Source organism: Balaenoptera ricei, chromosome 3 (assembly GCF_028023285.1).
Source record: "Balaenoptera ricei isolate mBalRic1 chromosome 3, mBalRic1.hap2, whole genome shotgun sequence".
Classification (NCBI taxonomy): Eukaryota; Metazoa; Chordata; class Mammalia; order Artiodactyla; family Balaenopteridae; genus Balaenoptera; species Balaenoptera ricei.
The window spans coordinates 52981956-52999358 of NC_082641.1; the positions used below are offsets into that span (position 1 = coordinate 52981956).

At 35.0% G+C, this 17403-nt stretch overlaps 1 protein-coding gene across 8 annotated transcripts in view; it reads left to right on the forward strand.

The window, feature by feature from the left end:
• The window catches only part of ERBIN (erbb2 interacting protein), a 111673-nt gene extending 104832 nt beyond the window's left edge, over nucleotides 1–6841 (forward strand). For 3 of the 8 annotated variants that reach the window (XM_059916494.1, XM_059916492.1, XM_059916491.1), the window contains exons 22-26: nucleotides 86–205; nucleotides 2553–2762; nucleotides 3853–3945; nucleotides 4441–4515; nucleotides 5319–6841. In XM_059916494.1, the coding sequence (XP_059772477.1) occupies nucleotides 86–205; nucleotides 2553–2762; nucleotides 3853–3945; nucleotides 4441–4515; nucleotides 5319–5426 (606 nt within the window). In that variant the 3' untranslated portion in view covers nucleotides 5427–6841. The remainder of the gene's footprint in view (nucleotides 1–85; nucleotides 206–2552; nucleotides 2763–3852; nucleotides 3946–4440; nucleotides 4516–5318) is intronic. The other 5 variants (XM_059916497.1, XM_059916496.1, XM_059916493.1 and 2 more) reach the window with 4 other exon arrangements.
• The last annotated feature ends 10562 nt before the right edge of the window (nucleotides 6842–17403 follow it).

Genomic DNA, 17403 nt, shown 5'->3' on the forward strand with positions numbered 1-17403 from the left:
ATCTCCTCTCAAGTGTCATCATCATTTTGGTTTCACATCTTAAAGATCATTATTTGTTTATTTTTTATTTCCCCCTCATTTGAAGCATCCCCAGACATCCTGTGCAGGAGATCCTTGTCAAGATGATATATTCATTTCAGGACAGCAGAACTACCCGTCAGCTACACTTAGTCACAAAGATGTTCTTCCAGACAGCTTGATGAAAGTAGGTGCTCAGGGAATGAAGTAGTATCTGTGAGCTTACTGTGTTTTACAACTTTTGAACTAGAAATATCATATATGCTTTAACGCTGAAAATGCTTTTTTGAGGACCTTTACCTCTTGATTAGTAAGGTTTTTTTTTTAATAATTGAGAAATATGAAATAAAATTTCACTCTGCTGTTTCTTAGTTTATTCCATGATTTCTTCCACACTGAAGAATCATTTTGTTATCTTTGGATTTCTGTAGTATCTCCTACTTTTTGGCATTCCTGATAGTAAAACTCTCTGGAGAGTTAAATATGAACCTGTCTTAAATTCTTCATTGGAGGATGAAGGCATTTTAACATACTTTAAATGTAATTAGAAATCACCTTGAAAGACTTTTGTATATGGTAGAATAGATGATGGTTGTATTCTTACTACTTTTATAACTAAAGCATCACTCATTTAGTTTACTTTTTTGTCACCAATGCTGGATAGATAATTTTAGTATTTTCCTCAGCTGTTCTTCATCTTAACTAAGCCCATATCCCTAGTATAACCAGTTATAATTGTGAAGCATAGTTATGTATTATATAAGCTTTTACATTGTTCTTGAGAGTAGGAATCCAGCCATATAAGTTTGTACGTATTTATTTATTTTACCCTTTTTTTGTTGTTTTTCTTTTAATTGCTGTCGAGTTTCTTTTTCTGCTATCCAGTTTCTTTTTTCTTTTTAATATCCATTTTATGGTTTGGGTTACTGAGTTTGTTTTATGTTTTTTATTCTCCTGAGTTATCTGCTAATCATAGTTTAGTATATTCCATGGCTATGTTTAACACTGATGTAGAATGTGTTCTACACATTCAGGTATGTCCAAGTTCTAGGTGTAAGGGAGTCTTAAGAATGGGTCAGAAGTAGTTATTGTCTGGAGTATTCTCCCCAGGAGAAAGGTATTAAATCTGCATGTAGGAATAAAGGTATTAAATCTGCATGTCTACAGAGTTTTGCAAAAGTAATAAAATAACTGCACAACTATTTAAGTACTCCTAGGTGGATTAATTGCTTCAAATCTACAGTGATCAAGTGGGAAACAACCACAATTTTTTTAAAAAAGAGATAATATAGCACCTCTTCTCTCCAACCAACATAAAATTTGTGAGAGAATAATATCTTTGTGCCCTGTCATGAAACACCCATGTATGTTCCCAGGCTTCAGAATTAACTAAATTCTCAGGTATAATACAGTGAAAAAGAGAACTTTTTTTTTAAGTAATAATATTACTCACCAAAACCAAACTTTGTATTCCTCAGCAAGATGAACATAAGAAGATACATAGTTCTGAAACTATTGCCATAGTGTTTTCCCAAACTTTTCTACTTTGGATAATTTTAGGGAAATGGGACTCAAATCATCACAGTTTTTCTGTAATTTCCGTGTGGGTTAATAGTTAACAATGAAGTTTTAAATGACTGAATCGCTTAAATGTACTTATTTCCTCTTCTACACAAAAATTTCTTTATATGCAAATATTGTAATGTAAATATAACCTCTTATTTTTCAGATAGATTCCTCACACTAACAGAGTAAGCTATTATCACATTTCCATAAAGGTTATTTTTAAGTCTAAAAAACAAGAGACTTTAAGACAAAGATATTTCTTTAACAGCAACAGAATAATCTGGAGTTTTTTGTTTAGCTTGTGAAAAGCAAAATAAAATATCAAGTTTTAATTTTTGTGATTAACAGTCTATGGAATTAATACTTAGAGAGTTTAAAAATTCCTAACTTGATACACACACACATACACACACACACACGAGGAATAAATCAGTTTTCTACTGCATAGATAGATTGGCTTTTTAATTCTGGAGAGGAAGGAATAGAGGTGGAAGAATATACTCAGATTATGAAAAACTTCTACCACAAAACTACTTATACTTTCATTCTGAAGAAAAGCATCAGCAAATGCATCTTTTGAGTATATGTGAGAGATTATAGTATGGGAAGAGATGCCCTTTTAATGGGCTTACTTAAATTTTAAAATTTGACATACTGTTTACCATTTTAACATTGGGTTAAGCTTACAGAAAAGCAAATAATTTTAAATGTAGATATGATGTACTTTAATTAGAAACTTTTAAAGAGTGACTCTATTAGCGAGCACTCAGGCAAGCTTAGAATTAAGACATTAACAGGTTTTTTTCTTTTAAAAGTGTAAAATTAGTAAAAATGGCACACATGGCATGATACTGTGTGATTTAGAATGTTAAACTCTAGTGCTTTTGTATTGCTCCAAGAAGAAAATCCAAATATTTGTAACAAGGCATTATTATTGGTCATTTTAAGAGACTTCATGTTTTTCTTAGATGCCTTTGAGTAATGGACAGATGGGCCAGCCTCTCAGGCCTCAGGCAAATTATAGTCAAATACATCACCCCCTTCCTCAGGCATCTGTGGCAAGGCATCCCTCTAGAGAACAACTAATTGATTACTTGATGCTGAAAGTGGCCCACCAGCCTCCATACACACAGCCCCATTGTTCTCCTAGACAAGGCCATGAACTGGCAAGGCAAGAGGTAAGAATATTTGGAATATGAGACTAAGCTTTTAATGTATTTTATAGGTTATTTAATTATAACAATAAATCCATACAGAATTTTAACATAGTTTTTACTGTTTTGTTTAATGGCTTGGTTTCATGTTAAGTTTATAAGGTATTAAACTTTGTGGTTTAACTTGACTGTATGATCCCCCCTGTTCTGATTAATTGACATAGGATAGTATTGAGGGCATGATTTTTTTTTTCCTAAGGTGGTGGTTTTTCCAAAACTGGTTGATGATGATACTCCAGTAATCAGACCTTCTTCAGGAATAAAAATAGTAGACCATTAAACTTGAATGGCGTATTATAGTTTGCTAATTGTTATTTGATAGTTAGCTTTTGAAACTGGACTATAGTCTCCAAACTACTTTGCGAATTAAATCTTACAAAGTACATAAAATGTCGACAGTCATATATTCATGTATTTTGATAGTTTATTAATAAAATAATATTATTAGAAACTTAGAGAACAAATGCTTCATTCATTTTGTTTTGGTCTCTGGGGAAAAGGGAGTGTTTTATAACAAAAGTTTAGTTCTTGCATCTTTTTCTATAGCTTGGTTGTAAAAAATAGTATTGATTGATCATCAATCCCAACTCCTTTGAAGCATATAAACAGATTTAGGAAATGAGTTAATATCCAACAACCACCCAGGGATCTTTTAGATGTCTTATGAAACGTCCAGTAGTCAGAAATACTATGTAATTTAGATGTTCTACAAATGGAAACTGATAATAAAATACATGTTTTGTGTGTATGCTCTATGTCATTAAAGTCCGTGCTGTCCAAAATATATAAAGTCAACATTAATTGGTTGCATATCCTCATAAGATAGCAATAGATTAATTTAGGAGCTATGCTTTATAATCCCAGCTGTGCCTTTAACTCACTAACTCATTAACATAATATTTCACGTTGTAGTTTCATTTCATCTGCCCGAATACTTATTTTAGGTGAATTCTTACATATTTATGTTTTCTTGAACTTAATTTACCAGTGTGGTTATTATTGTATTGTAGCTTTTTCTGTTATTAGTAATAAGTTTATTTTCATATTAACTCAGATTCGAGTGAGAGTTGACAAGGATCCAGAACTTGGATTTAGCATATCAGGAGGGGTTGGGGGAAGAGGAAACCCATTCAGACCTGATGATGATGTGAGTTTTGTTTATATATCCTTGAAATGCCCATTAATTTTTATTCACAAAATGAGTACCTTTTATGCATAAGTAAAAAATCTAACAGATATTTATATAGATCTACACAGACATCACTTGTGATTTCCCGCTGTATTGTTCAGTTTTTTGTTTTGAAATGTGATCAGCTCAAATTAATTGAGGACTACAAATTTAACCAAAAATTTTTAATGTTCATTATATTGTGAAGTGATTTTTTAATTGTTAATACTTTTCTTCACATCTGTAGAAGTAACTTTTTTTTTTTATCACTTTAATAAAAATCACTAAAGTACGAATTACCAGAAGCACAAATAACATAGCGTGGTCACAATATTATTCAGAGGAGATAGGGAGAAAACTTGCACCACAATTCAAATATTTGCATACTATTTAAAAAAAGATTGCTCCTTGGTACTCTTTTATTTATGCATACTGCTTTCCATCAAATAATTATCTTTTTTGTTGTTATTAAAGGGTATATTTGTAACAAGGGTACAGCCTGAAGGACCAGCATCAAAATTATTGCAACCAGGTGATAAAATTATTCAGGTAACTAAGATACATTTTTTTATTACTTTTTGTTATAACATCTGCCCTCCTCATCAAGGGATTATAAATGCCAGGTTTGAAAGTAAGCATTTTATGAAGTTATCTTTAAATACTTGTGGATGAAAACAGTGGCATTTCTTATAGGCTGCTCTCTAGTGCTTTCATAGCTTAAAATATTTCCACCTTGTACCTTGGAAGATCATACTGATATTTTTAAATAAACCTTAGCATTTTTTGAATATATCTTAGCCTTTTGTTTAAGTTTACGAATGTTAACTTCTTCTAAAATAAGATGATGAAAGAATCTCCTCTGTGTGTTACAAGAATTAAAGGATTTAATTCACAAGAAGCACTTAGAACTGTGTGTCTGATGTATAGTAAAACATCATTAAATGTTTAGCCTAAATTATAAGAAGTGTAGTGTCCTTGATCTGGTGACTCCTAGGCAATGGGAAGACTAGGCCTTGACCTCTACTACCCTAGCAGCTTGGTGACCTCAGTTGCACCTTAGCGTATACACACAACACCATGTCTGACACTGTCTTAGACAAGTGCTTCCTAATGTCAGGTTGCTACGTAAGAATCATCTGAAAATGTGGGCAAGATACAGGTTCCTGGGTCCCACCTTCAGAGATTTTATTTCCATAGAGATGGGGTAGGGCCCAGGAGTCTAGATGTTGTTTTAAATTGCCAAAGTGATTCTTATTTTCTGCCAGGTTTGTGACCTGGCAGAAATTTAAATGCACAAATGCAAATAAATGACTATGAAATTTTTTTTTAAGCTTTTTTCTTCTTTCTTCTAGGCTAATGGCTACAGTTTTATCAATATTGAACATGGACAAGCAGTGTCCTTGCTAAAAACTTTCCAGAACACAGTAGAACTCATCATTGTACGAGAGGTTTCCTCATAAGAGCTGTGGACTAAAAAATGGAGAGACAGCAAGATTTATTGGAAGATACTTGCAGGGGAAATTAATATTTTGACTATTTTTATATATAAAGAACTCAAATATGTTCAAATTTGTACATTAATGAGATAATGGAATTTGTGGTTAGAGGGAAAGAACCACTGTACAGTATATAGGGGAGACTGTTGAATTCATACCATATAAAACTTTAGGTTTTTAAACATAGCAGTCAAGGCTACAAAAACAAATGTATGTTGTTTTTGTATAGAGTGTAGGTTTATTTTTGGATTTCATACACACGATTGAACTCTGTGCAAGGCTCTAGTTAGCCTTGATTGTAGCCCAGAGACAGATGGCAGAGCTATCTATCTCATAGCTTTTATGCCCTTATTTTTATTCAACTGGTATTAGTGTTTTTCTGCTGAAACTTTTTTTTATGTGGGCAAGAGATTTGAAGTGTTGGCTTTCGCTATGTGCATATTGAATTGAAGAGTGAGTAGGTGAAGGTGGTGCTGGTGGGTTCACTTTCCAAGGCCAGATTAAAACAGTTATTTCCTATAAAAATCTGGAAGCAAAGAATGAAAAAAACAGCTGTTAATGTGTTTTTATTAATAGAATAATGCAATAAAAAATGTGATGTCTTTTTAAAGAAATAAAAAAGACAATAATTGCATTTTATGAGCTCTTCAGGATCTGTTCTTGTCATAGCCATTACTCTACATTTGCTACTAGTGAATCAAGTTTCAATTTTTTAGTCACAGGAAATTTTTAACTCTTCTGTAGATGCATGTCCATGCATTTTCTTTCCTTCTTTTTGTTTTTTTCTTTTTGGTCCATGCATTTTCCGTGATGCAGAAATTCCTTGATTTTGTGCAAATGGTGGTACTTGCAATCTGTTTTATAATTAGTACTCCATTTTAATCTTAATTTATAATTTTTATTTTAAGCAACAAATGAAATTGAAATGGCCAGTTTTAAGATTGTGTTGCTGTAACACAAAATGTAAGAAGATTTAGGAAAGCCTCTTGATTTTGTTTGGCCTCAACATTGCCTTGGTAAAGTAAAAGGAAACAGTACGCATGGAGCTAGGAAACCAAAGCAAGTTTGTGAAACTGGCACAGTGATAGAGAATTGCTGTGGAGAGTTGTAGAGCAAAGGGATGGGTCCTTGAGGCCTACCAGTGTGTAATGGTGTTCAGATAAAGGGCTGTTCCTACAGGTAACATTAAATGTGAACTCGACACTTCAGAGTCTTTAAAGGGTTTCTAAGTGTATCAGTGTAATAGTGTTTTACCACCAACTGCCTTTGTTCCTCGTTAGTGTAACAATTATTTGATAGAGGTTTATTAATTTTGTTCAGACCATTAATTTTGTTTTTGTTCTATCTATGTAATCAAATAAAATTTGAGTGACATGCAATGGTAAGAATTAATGCATGGTTATTTGGACCAGAAAAAAGTGCCATAGAAGACCAATAACTGTTTTTAGTCGAGGCTAGTCCGAGCGTTTCATTAGAGCAATATTCAGTTATTGCAATTCATTTTTAATTACTAAGAAGTATAATTTTGGAATTTTGAATCTGTTATGCTTTGTTCTTCAACCTTGTTTTAAGGTTAAGTCTTCTATAAGACTAGCGAAAACAGCAATCTACATTATTTTTGCAAAAGTGAGTTGGACTCGTTTGTTTCTTGCTAGTCAGAGTAAATAGGCAGTACTTTTAAAAAGATGTGAACTCCAATACTGCACTTCTTTCAAGATGTTATCAATTGGTTATTGTACTGTATAGTTTTAATAATATTGATTGAAGCCCTTTAACAACTCTTTGTAAATTTTAACTCATTTTAGTTGATTTTCAGTACTATTTACATAGTAATTGATTTTTATGGATATAGTAGAAAAAATGTGCTGTATTTTGATAAAATTCATTTATTGTATGTGTGTTGTAATCTCTTTAAAAAATGACAAACAGCTTCTTTAAGACAAGCCTTGGTGTTCCCTTTATTCATAGTTTATTTTAAAATATTAATTTTGGCATTCTAAAATTACTCCAATCATTTTTTACTGGTTTCAATCAACTTTTCACAGTCACATTCTGCTGTTAATAAGGAATACAAAAAATAGGTATAATTCTGACATTTTCAACTTCTTTACCTTGAATCAGATACACAGACTGTGATTTTGGAAAAGGAAATAAGCCACAAAGAACAATTGATTCATCAATGATCTAACCTTAAATTAGTTGTTTGCACATTATATTGAAATATTACAAGTGCAACAAATGTTATATGCACTAGTATTTTATTCTAGTTAATTTAAAAAACTTTTAATGTTCTCGTAACACAAAGTCAAGTAAGAAAGTTTGTTACAAGATGAGTAACATGACACATAACTTAAAAAACTAATAGCAAAATAGTTTTGCACTTAAATTAATAGCCAAAGTTTTCTTCTAAAATACTGGAAAATTAAAATTAAATAACAAGAATTCTTCATTAGAATTTTTGTTTTGGTAATGATAAAATTTCAAAATTTGAATAAAAGAGTAATAATTTAAATCTTTTGAGGAAATAGAAAAGACATTTTTAGTTTATATGTTATTGAGTAATCTGTAGTTAAGGCCCATGCCCATAATTGACATACTTATTTTTATTTATTTTTTTAATATTTTATTTTATTTTATTTATTTATTATCTTTGGCTGCATTGGGTTCTCGCTGCTGTGTGCGGGCCTTCTCTAGTTGCGGCAAGCGGGGGCCACTCTTCGTTGTGGTGCGCGGGCTTCTCACTGCAGTGGCTTCTCTTGTTGCGGAGCACGGGCTCTAGGCAAGTGGGCTTAAGTAGTTGTGGCTCGCAGGCTCTAGAGCGCAGGCTTAGTAGTTGTGGCGCATGGGCTAAGTTGCTCCGCGGCATGTGGGATCTTCCCGGACCAGTGTTTGAACCCATGTCCCCTGCATTGGCAGGCGGATTCTTAACCACTGCGCCACCAGGGAAGTCCCGACATACTTATTTTTAATAAGTATTATGTAGCAAACCATCAAAACCAAAACTGTCTTATTTTTAGTAACAGCATTTAAAATTGACCACCCTAAAATTTTAAACCGTTAAAAATTTTATGTCCAGCACAGAATTGTTTACACAAACTGAAGTTTTATGCTGATTCATTAAGGAATCATTGGTTCCTCTGAGTCCATGAAATTCTAAAATTCCCTACATATTTGTAAATATTTTTCTGACCTCTTTGGACTTGAAGCTGTGTATATACTTGAAAAATTCTTTAAGAACATTTAATCCCTTGTATTTCTGGGTATGGAAGAAGTGTAGGTTTACCTTATTTTTTACTTCTGAAGGAAGCCTGTGGGATGGAAATGTTTTTTTAGTTCAGGATTGGTGATCAGTCACATCTACTTGAAAGAGTATTTTTTTCATTCTTTGTTGAAGTACTTATTAGCTTATCCTTTTGGTTTAATGTATAGTAAATAGATTTCTTACGAACCATATATTGAAATCAAAATTAATTTTGTTTCATTAAAAGAGTTAATGAATACACATAATTGATTATGAACAAGGGAACAAGCAATTACTTTTTTTTTTTTTTTTAAACATCTTTATTGAAGTATAATTGCCTTACAATAGTGTGTTAGCTTCTGCTTTATAACAAAGTGAATCAGTTATACATATACAATATGTTCCCATTTCTCTTCCCTCTTGCATCTCCCTCCCTCCCACCCTCCCCATCCCACCCCTCTAGGTGGTCACAAAGCACCAAGCTGATCTCCCTGTGCTATGCGGCTACTTCCCACTAGCTATCTATTTTACATTTGGTAGTGTATATATGTCCATGACACTCTCTTACCCTGTCACATCTCACCCCACCCCCTCCCCATATCCTCAAGTCCATTCTCTAGTAGGTCTGTGTCTTTATTCCCGTCTTGCCACTAGGTTCTTCATGGCCTTTTTTTTTTTTTTTTTTTTCCTTAGATTCCGTATATATGTGTTAGCATACTGTATTTGTTTTTCTCTTTCTGACTTACTTCACTCTGTATGACAGACTCTAACTCCATCCACCTCATTACAAATACCTCCATTTCATTTCTTTTTATGGCTGAGTAATATTCCATTGTATATATGTGCCACATCTTCTTTATCCATTCATCTGTCGATGGACATTTAGGTTGCTTCCAGGTCCTGGCTATTGTAAATAGAGCTGCAATGAACATTGTGGTACATGACACTTTTTGACCTATGGTTTTCTCAGGGTATATGCCCAGTAGTGGAATAAGCAATTACTTTTAAAAGGTAATCTAGATTATATAAGTAGCCAGCTCAAACCTTTAGGTAATCCTTTTGTTTCTAATAATAGAATTCAGAAAAGATTGACCATCTTATATCTAAAGCTGCTGTTTCTTTACCTCTGCAGAATTTTAAGCCCAGGGGGGTGCAAACACAGTCATTTATAGCTTTGGAAAAATCTTAAGAGAATGCCATTTTCTTTTCAGGACTTAGCATTCTCTTTGTGAAGCAATTTGCAGAATTAAAATTTACGGTCTCCAAAAATGTACAGTCCTAAAATCCAAGCAGCATTCTAAACTGAGAAGGTTTATTTGGGGAAAATACCTCAGTAGAGTTTCCTCAGGTCTTATTTTAGAGAATGATTAAGGTACTCCTGAACTTCTCTATGGGATTCTTCTTCAAGAAAGAGGCTGAAAAATGATGCTACTATTATAATTCCCTTTTCAAATATAACAACTAGGGACAGTTAACAATCTTTCATGGGATTTCATCTGGCCAACCTAGCTTCTCAGTCAGCCCTCAATCTGATTTCAGGATGAAATATGAAAAGCTCATGTATCACTCATAAATGAAAAAATACAAGCTATAAAATTATGCTCTCCTCCCCCCAACCCTGTGATTCAATAAAGCTATTTTTGTTTTGTATGAAGAACATTGTCAATAAATATTTTTCCTCAACTGACCTTACTTTAATCAAACCAATTTTGTTCCTCCAAGGCAGAGCTTTAGAAGGATCTTTTTTTTATGTGTTCTTCTTCCCAACTAATTTCCTTGTCAGGAAACTTAAAGAAAAATAAGCTAAAAATGAAGAAATAAAATTGAAGAAAAATTAGTATGTGGAGCATGAGTTCTTAAGGTAGATGACTGTAGGGCTCTCCATCTTCATGAAGGGCCAAACCTAATACTCAGAACTAATGCCATCCCAGAATGGATATTAAAACATTTCTTTCACATTTGGATCATCCTTCAAAGGAGCATTTGTTTTCCCAAGAACCATGTGCAGGCTTATCTCCCAAAGTAAATTGTTCAAGGTTGCACACTGGCTCATCCTTCATGCTCCCCTTCCCATCCATATCCCTAGAAGTGACAAAAGATTATTTAATACTATGATAGGTGAAAGTAATTTCCAAAGTTTTAGAAAGTAAAGGTGTGCACTGGATAAACTTCAAGGAATTGTTGGAAGACAGAGCAGATAGGGCCAGAAGATTCTATCACAAAAGGTGAATTTGGCTTCAGGGATACCTCAGAAGTAGAGACAGCACAGTGGATCAAGCAGGAGTTCTAGTGATGGGTGCTGCATCATGAGAAATTGGTTAGGACAACCACCTTTTTTATGCCAAGCAATGTGCAGGAGATGTCTGGCCCAAGGCAGGAGCAATGAGTATGGATGCTTAGATTAGAAAAAAAAAAACAAACAGTGCAGCCATTTTGAAGTGGCGTGGCCTACCCAGTGTAATGTCGCCTTCACCCACCATCAGTGCAGGTAGTTTGAGAAGGTTATTCGCTTACTGCAGTTAAGCTCATACTACAATGACAACAAAAGTTACTGAACAATTGAAGAAAAGCAACACCATGAAGAATGTCACCAAAGAAATCACTATTTGAAAGCAGTATCTTCTGAAACTTATGAAAGTATTTAAATATCTTCATAATGTAAAGTAGAATTTGTCACAAATTCAACAACTGTGCTAAGTAGGAAGTGTACACCTAAAGAGCAAATCAGCTCTCTCTCTTAGATTTGGGTTCCATAAAATGTAATGCAAAAGAATTAAATAGTGTGAAGTGAGACATGAAAAGTCTTCATGTTCCAACTTGGATCCAATAGGAGTTCAAAGGGAGAAGGCAGGAGATAGATACAGAATGAGAAAAAATACTGAAAATGTCCTAGATCTGAAGAACAACATAGGTCCTCAGATCAATGGGTCCATTCATAACTGAACAAAAACTGTAACATGAACACACTTCTGAATAGATCTTCGTGAAATTTCAGATCAGGTATAAAGGACACCATGCAAAGTTCCAAAATGTGAAGGAAGTTACTTGCAAAGTGAACAAAATCAGATTAACAATTTTCATCAGCATCATTGAATGCAAGGATACAGTAAAGCAATATATCCAAAACTTTAAGGTTATTTAAGTCTGAAAGCAAAATACAGTTTCAGGAATTCAAGGTTTCAAAATTTACCTCCCACCATAGCCTTTCCAGAAGAAGTACCAGGGGAAATATTGGAATAAAATGAAAATTTAATCTCAAAAGTAAATTTGGGATCCAAGAAATAATGTGACCAAAACCACTTGTAGTAGAGCAGAAATAAGTGTCCTTAGTATTGATAATAAATAATGTGGATGTAAAATATTAGAAAAAATCTAAGTTGGAATTCATGTGGTGAATAATGATTATACAAAGAATAGACATTCAGTATTATGTGTGTTTTTTATTTATACAAGTAAATGCAACAGGCTCTAGATTTTTTTTTTTTTTTTGTCACACGATGTGTATACCTATAGTTTGACTCCACTGCATTTGACTTATCCATTTTTATAGTGATGAACAATTTTGATGCCTCCACTTCACCCCGTGTTGCCATAAACACCACAGTGGTGAGTATCCTCATTTCATTTTTTTGAACCTGTGTAAAAATTTGTCTAGAATATGTACCTAGGAGTACAATTGCTAGGTCATAGATACTATTAATTTCACAAAATACCACTAAAAGTACTTTCTACAAAGTCTGCACCAGTTTATGCTCTCACTAGCTTAACATGGATCTCATTTCCCCACATTTGCAAATAGTACTATGTGACTGTCTAACTTTTGCATGTTTGATGAATATAACATTGTATTTTGACATTGGTTTAAATTTCATTCCTTTAATTACCCGTGGTTTGACAAGTACGTATACTTGTTAGCCATTAAGATTTACCATTCTGTAATTGTCCTATTCCCTTTGCCCATTTTTCTGATGTTTTCAAGGCTGATTTGTAGTATTTCCTTGTCCATTCCTGATATTACTCTCCTTTCCTTTTGGACATTTGCAAATATGTGTTCCCAGTCCAGTCTGTTTAACTTTGTTTATGGTGTATTTTGTTTACAAAAAAGTTTAACATAGATGAAGACGAATCTATCAATTTGTCAACAATAAAGTATATCATTATGCTTTATTGTTCTTAAGCCTTCCCCATTGCTGAGTCAAAAAGCTATTTTCTCACATTTCTACTAGATATATATATTTATTATTTAGATTTTAATCCATTTAGAGTCCACCATGGTATATGGCCTAATGTTGGGATCAACTCCTTGTTTTCTTTACATCATTTACTAAACAGGCCTACTTCTTTCTATTGATCTGTGATGCAATCTTTATTGTATATCAAATACCTCTGTATACACAGACTTTCTGAGTTCTCTATAGTGTTCTTCTGGTCTGTTTTTCTGTTCTTATACCTATACCTTTTTTTCCAGCAAATTTGAAAGCTTTATAAGGAACATCTATCATCTAGAGTCTTCCATTAAGATTTTTCTATATTTGCTTTTATGTACTATGTTTCTTTTTTAACTAAAACTTCATATATATATATATGTATATATCAGTGATTGTCAAGCTTTGCCACATCAGTCACCTGGAGGGCTTGTTGGGCCTCACCTAAAGGGCTTCTGATTAAGTTTGTCTGGGTTGATGCCCACGAATTTTCATTTCTAGCAAGTTCCTAGGTGATGCTTATGGTATGGGGATAACACTCAGAGAATCATCTTCCCTTTTTGCTCCTATTTTTCAAAATTGGCTCGGGTATATGTACATTTTTATTTTTCCATGTGTGTTTCGGAGTAAGTTTGTTGGTACTGATTGTTCTGGCCAGGAGGGATTTATCCTCCCTCCTAAAATAACCCAAAACAGATAAAATATAAGAAATCATGATCTTCAAATACTGGACATCAGGCAGTGAAGGACAGTGATCCCTGAGGGACAAGGGGGAAAAAAAGAGGTGAGGTCTACGATTGTCTCCAGCTTACTACTACCTTGAGAGTATTTCCAGGCCATGGATCATGGAAGGGGAGCCCAGGCAAGCCTGGCAGACTCCCTAAATTGAGGAGGTGGAGCTCAAGAGTCCAGGACACCAAGGGAGGTGTAGTTCACAGGGCAGAATAATGAAGTGGAGAGAGCTGCACAGAAAGAGAACTCCAGAGATCTGTGTAGGGTCCCCGTTTTCAATTCAGCTGAGTACTGATCAGCACATGTGTGAGGAAAGTCCTCAGGGCAGGATAAAAAATTGCCTGAAAGGATTTGAGGTAACAGTGCCCTGTGCTCACAAAAAGTGAATAAAAATGCCCATTTCCATCAGCAAGTGTGGAAAGCCTCATGATTCATAGGCATCAGGTAGAGTACACAGAATAGTCTTGCCTCAGTAATGGGGGACAATTAGCCCTAGATTAAAAACTGCTCCAGTACCACTGGAATTCATTATTTTTCATAGTGGTATGCTTTGATTTCCTTTATCTTTTATGAATCTACTGTATATTTTTGTTTTGTGCTTACCATGAAGATCCCATAAAACATCGTAGAGATATAAAGTCTATTTTAAGCTGATAACACCTTTACTGGAAAATTCACACATGTGTGGACATTAAACAACATAGTCTTGAACAACTAATGGGTCAGGAGGTAAATCAAAAAAACATCCTGGTGAAATTGTAGAAGCATTCCCACTAAACACAGTGAAAAGGAAGATACTGATCATTACCACAACTACTCAGTACTGTAGTGGGATTCTAGCTAATCTAACATGATATAAAGTATTAGATAAATAAGTAAATAAATGTAATATAGATATTTGAAAAATAGAGAACAAATTTATTTTTCCACACATGATAATGTAGAAAATAATTTATATATTTAACAAAACTTTTACAGAACTAATAAGAGGCTTTAGCTGAGATCAACCTGGTGGACCATTATCTCCTTGGTCGTAATTGATTGTACCTCTTTCTCAAATTGGACTAATTAGATTCTCTTTCTCAAGAATGTGAAATTAGGGTAGTGATTCTAGACAAGAGCAGGTACTAGACTTGTATAAACATGGTAAGTAGGTGCTAAAATTTCTGTTGTAACAAAGCCATTTTCTGTTGTATGCTTTGAGAAGCTGAAAAAGTAGAAAGAATGAAGTAGATCCAGAAGGTAACATTACACAGAGATTGAGAGATTTCCAGTTACTGGTTTCAGTTACTGATAAAACCCAATTAATATTCTTGGATTCTGAGCGATTCCTCTAGATCCACACTAAAAATCCTCTCATGTTTTTCTGAAGCTCAGTTGAGTGGGTTTCTGTTTTGTACAACTCAGTGATACCTAAGACTTCCCAAGCAAAGGCTCAGAAGACGTGGAACGTTCAGGGAATGATGGAGTGAAGCTCTTGGGTTGTGAAGCACCAGGAAATTTAAATGTAGTCATTTACTGGAAAATAAAATCTTTTATAAGAGCCTACCTCATGTACCTTTAGCCTTTGTCAGGTCCTTAGCTAATGAGAGAAGAGGCTGGCATCAGAACAAGAGTCCCATTTTTACCAGTAAGTGGGGTCAGAAAACACTTCTATGCCAAGATTTAATATAGGTCGTGGAAGCACTTGAGGTTAGGCTCTAGCCTCTCTGTAAGTACCCATACCACCAACTAAGATAGGACTAGTGTGATAGGCAAAATTCTCACATAGTTTCCATGATTCCTGACCCCTGATGTCCACATCTTTGTGTAATCCCTTCCCCTTGAATATGGGTAGAACCTGTGACTTGCTTCTAATCAATAGAATATGGCATAATTGTAAGGATTTTGTGGATGAAGTTAAGATACCTAATTAGGTGACTTTGAATGAATCAAAAGGGAGATTATCCTGTATGGACCCAACCTAATCAGATAAGACCTTTAAAAGAGGCTCAAGCCCAGAATGTTATCAGCAAGGTGGTGGAACAGGAAGCCCTAGACCCTCATTCCTCTGTGGAGACACAGATTTAACAACAGTGCTTGGGTCAAATACTTATGTGAGAGAGAAAGAAACCAGTTAAAAGATTCCTGCACCTCAGGCAAGTGCAAAAACAACCGTATCAAATCCTGGTAGGAAAATTTGGGACACTTTATTTTGCCAGAGCCCTTCATGCTGTGCAGTGTGATTGGGAGGAAACCCCCAACTCCCATCTACTCCCTGGGGAGAGAAAGGGGTAGGACATACATCTAACATTCTTCTTTCTAATATATTTATTTATTTTTGGCTGTGTTGGGTCTTTGTTGCTGCGCGCGGGCTTTTCTCTAGTTGCGGCAAGCAGGAGCTACTCTTCATTGCAGTGCGCGGGCTTTTCATTGCCATGGCTTCTCTTCTTGGCGGAGCACAGGCTCTAGGTGCATGGGCTTCAGTAGTTGTGGCTCGTGGGCTCTAGAGCACAGGCTCAGTAATTGTGGCGCATGGGCTTAGTTGCTTTGCAGCACGTGGGATCTTCCCGGACTAGGGCTCGAACCCGTGTCCCCTGCATTGGCAGATGGATTCTCAACCACTGTGCCACCAGGGAAGCCCATACACCTAACATTCTGACTTTTAGTGGGTGCCGTATGAGGGACTGGTTTCTTTCTTGCCTGAATCCAAGCACAGGCAGGAACAAGGTGCAAACTTGCAGATCTCTAAGAACAAAGACAATTATCACACACCAGAGTGCAGTACCACAGACAGACATGTGGAGCTCCAGTAAACAGTGGTATCATTGCTTACTATACCACCAGAGAGTCCCAGTAGTGCAGACAGACAAGAGGGAGAACTCCTGAGTAGAAACCAGCTAAACTCTTCATTTAGGAGATTACACACACAAGCCCAGAGAGAATGCATCCACAGAGAATGCTTGAGAGGTCTCCAGAATCTCTAACCAGGTTGAATGGAGAAAGTCCTTCCTATACAGAACAAAACTGCAAGTCTGAAAGAGGTGACAGATTTGTCAAATGCCAAAATCCCAACAAGAAACATGCAGAGAAACAAGGAAACATGGCACATTTAATGGAACAAATGAAATCTTCACAAAGTGACCCTAAAGAAATGGAGATATATGAATTACCAGACAAATAATTCAAAACTATCATTATAGGGGTGCTCAATGAATTAAAAGAGAGCACAGGTAGGCAACTAAATAAAATCAGAAAAATGATGCATGAACAAAAAATATCAACAAAGAGAAACGATGAAGAAGAATCAGATGAAAATTCTGAAACAGCATACAATAACTGAAAGAAAATTTACTAGAGGGACTCAACAGCAGCCTTGACCAGGCAAAAGAAAGAATCCGCAAATTCATAGACAGGATTTTGAAATTACTGAGGCAGAACAGGAAAAAAACCAATAAAGAAAAATGAAGAGAGCCTGAGGGACTTACGGGATACCATCAAGCAGAAAAACATATGCATTGTTGGAGTGCCAGAAGGAGAAGAAAGGGGAAGCAGCAGAGAATCTATTTTAAGAAATAATGGGCCCCAAATTCCCAAATCTGACACAGGAATGGACACACAAATTCAAGAAGCTCAAAGGACTCCAACTAGGATAAATCTAAAGACTTACCAAGACACATCAAACTGTCATAAGACACTGACAAAGAATCTTGAAAACAGCCCAAGAATAATGATTCACCATATACAAGGGAGCTTCCTTTAGATTATAAGCAGATTTCCCAGT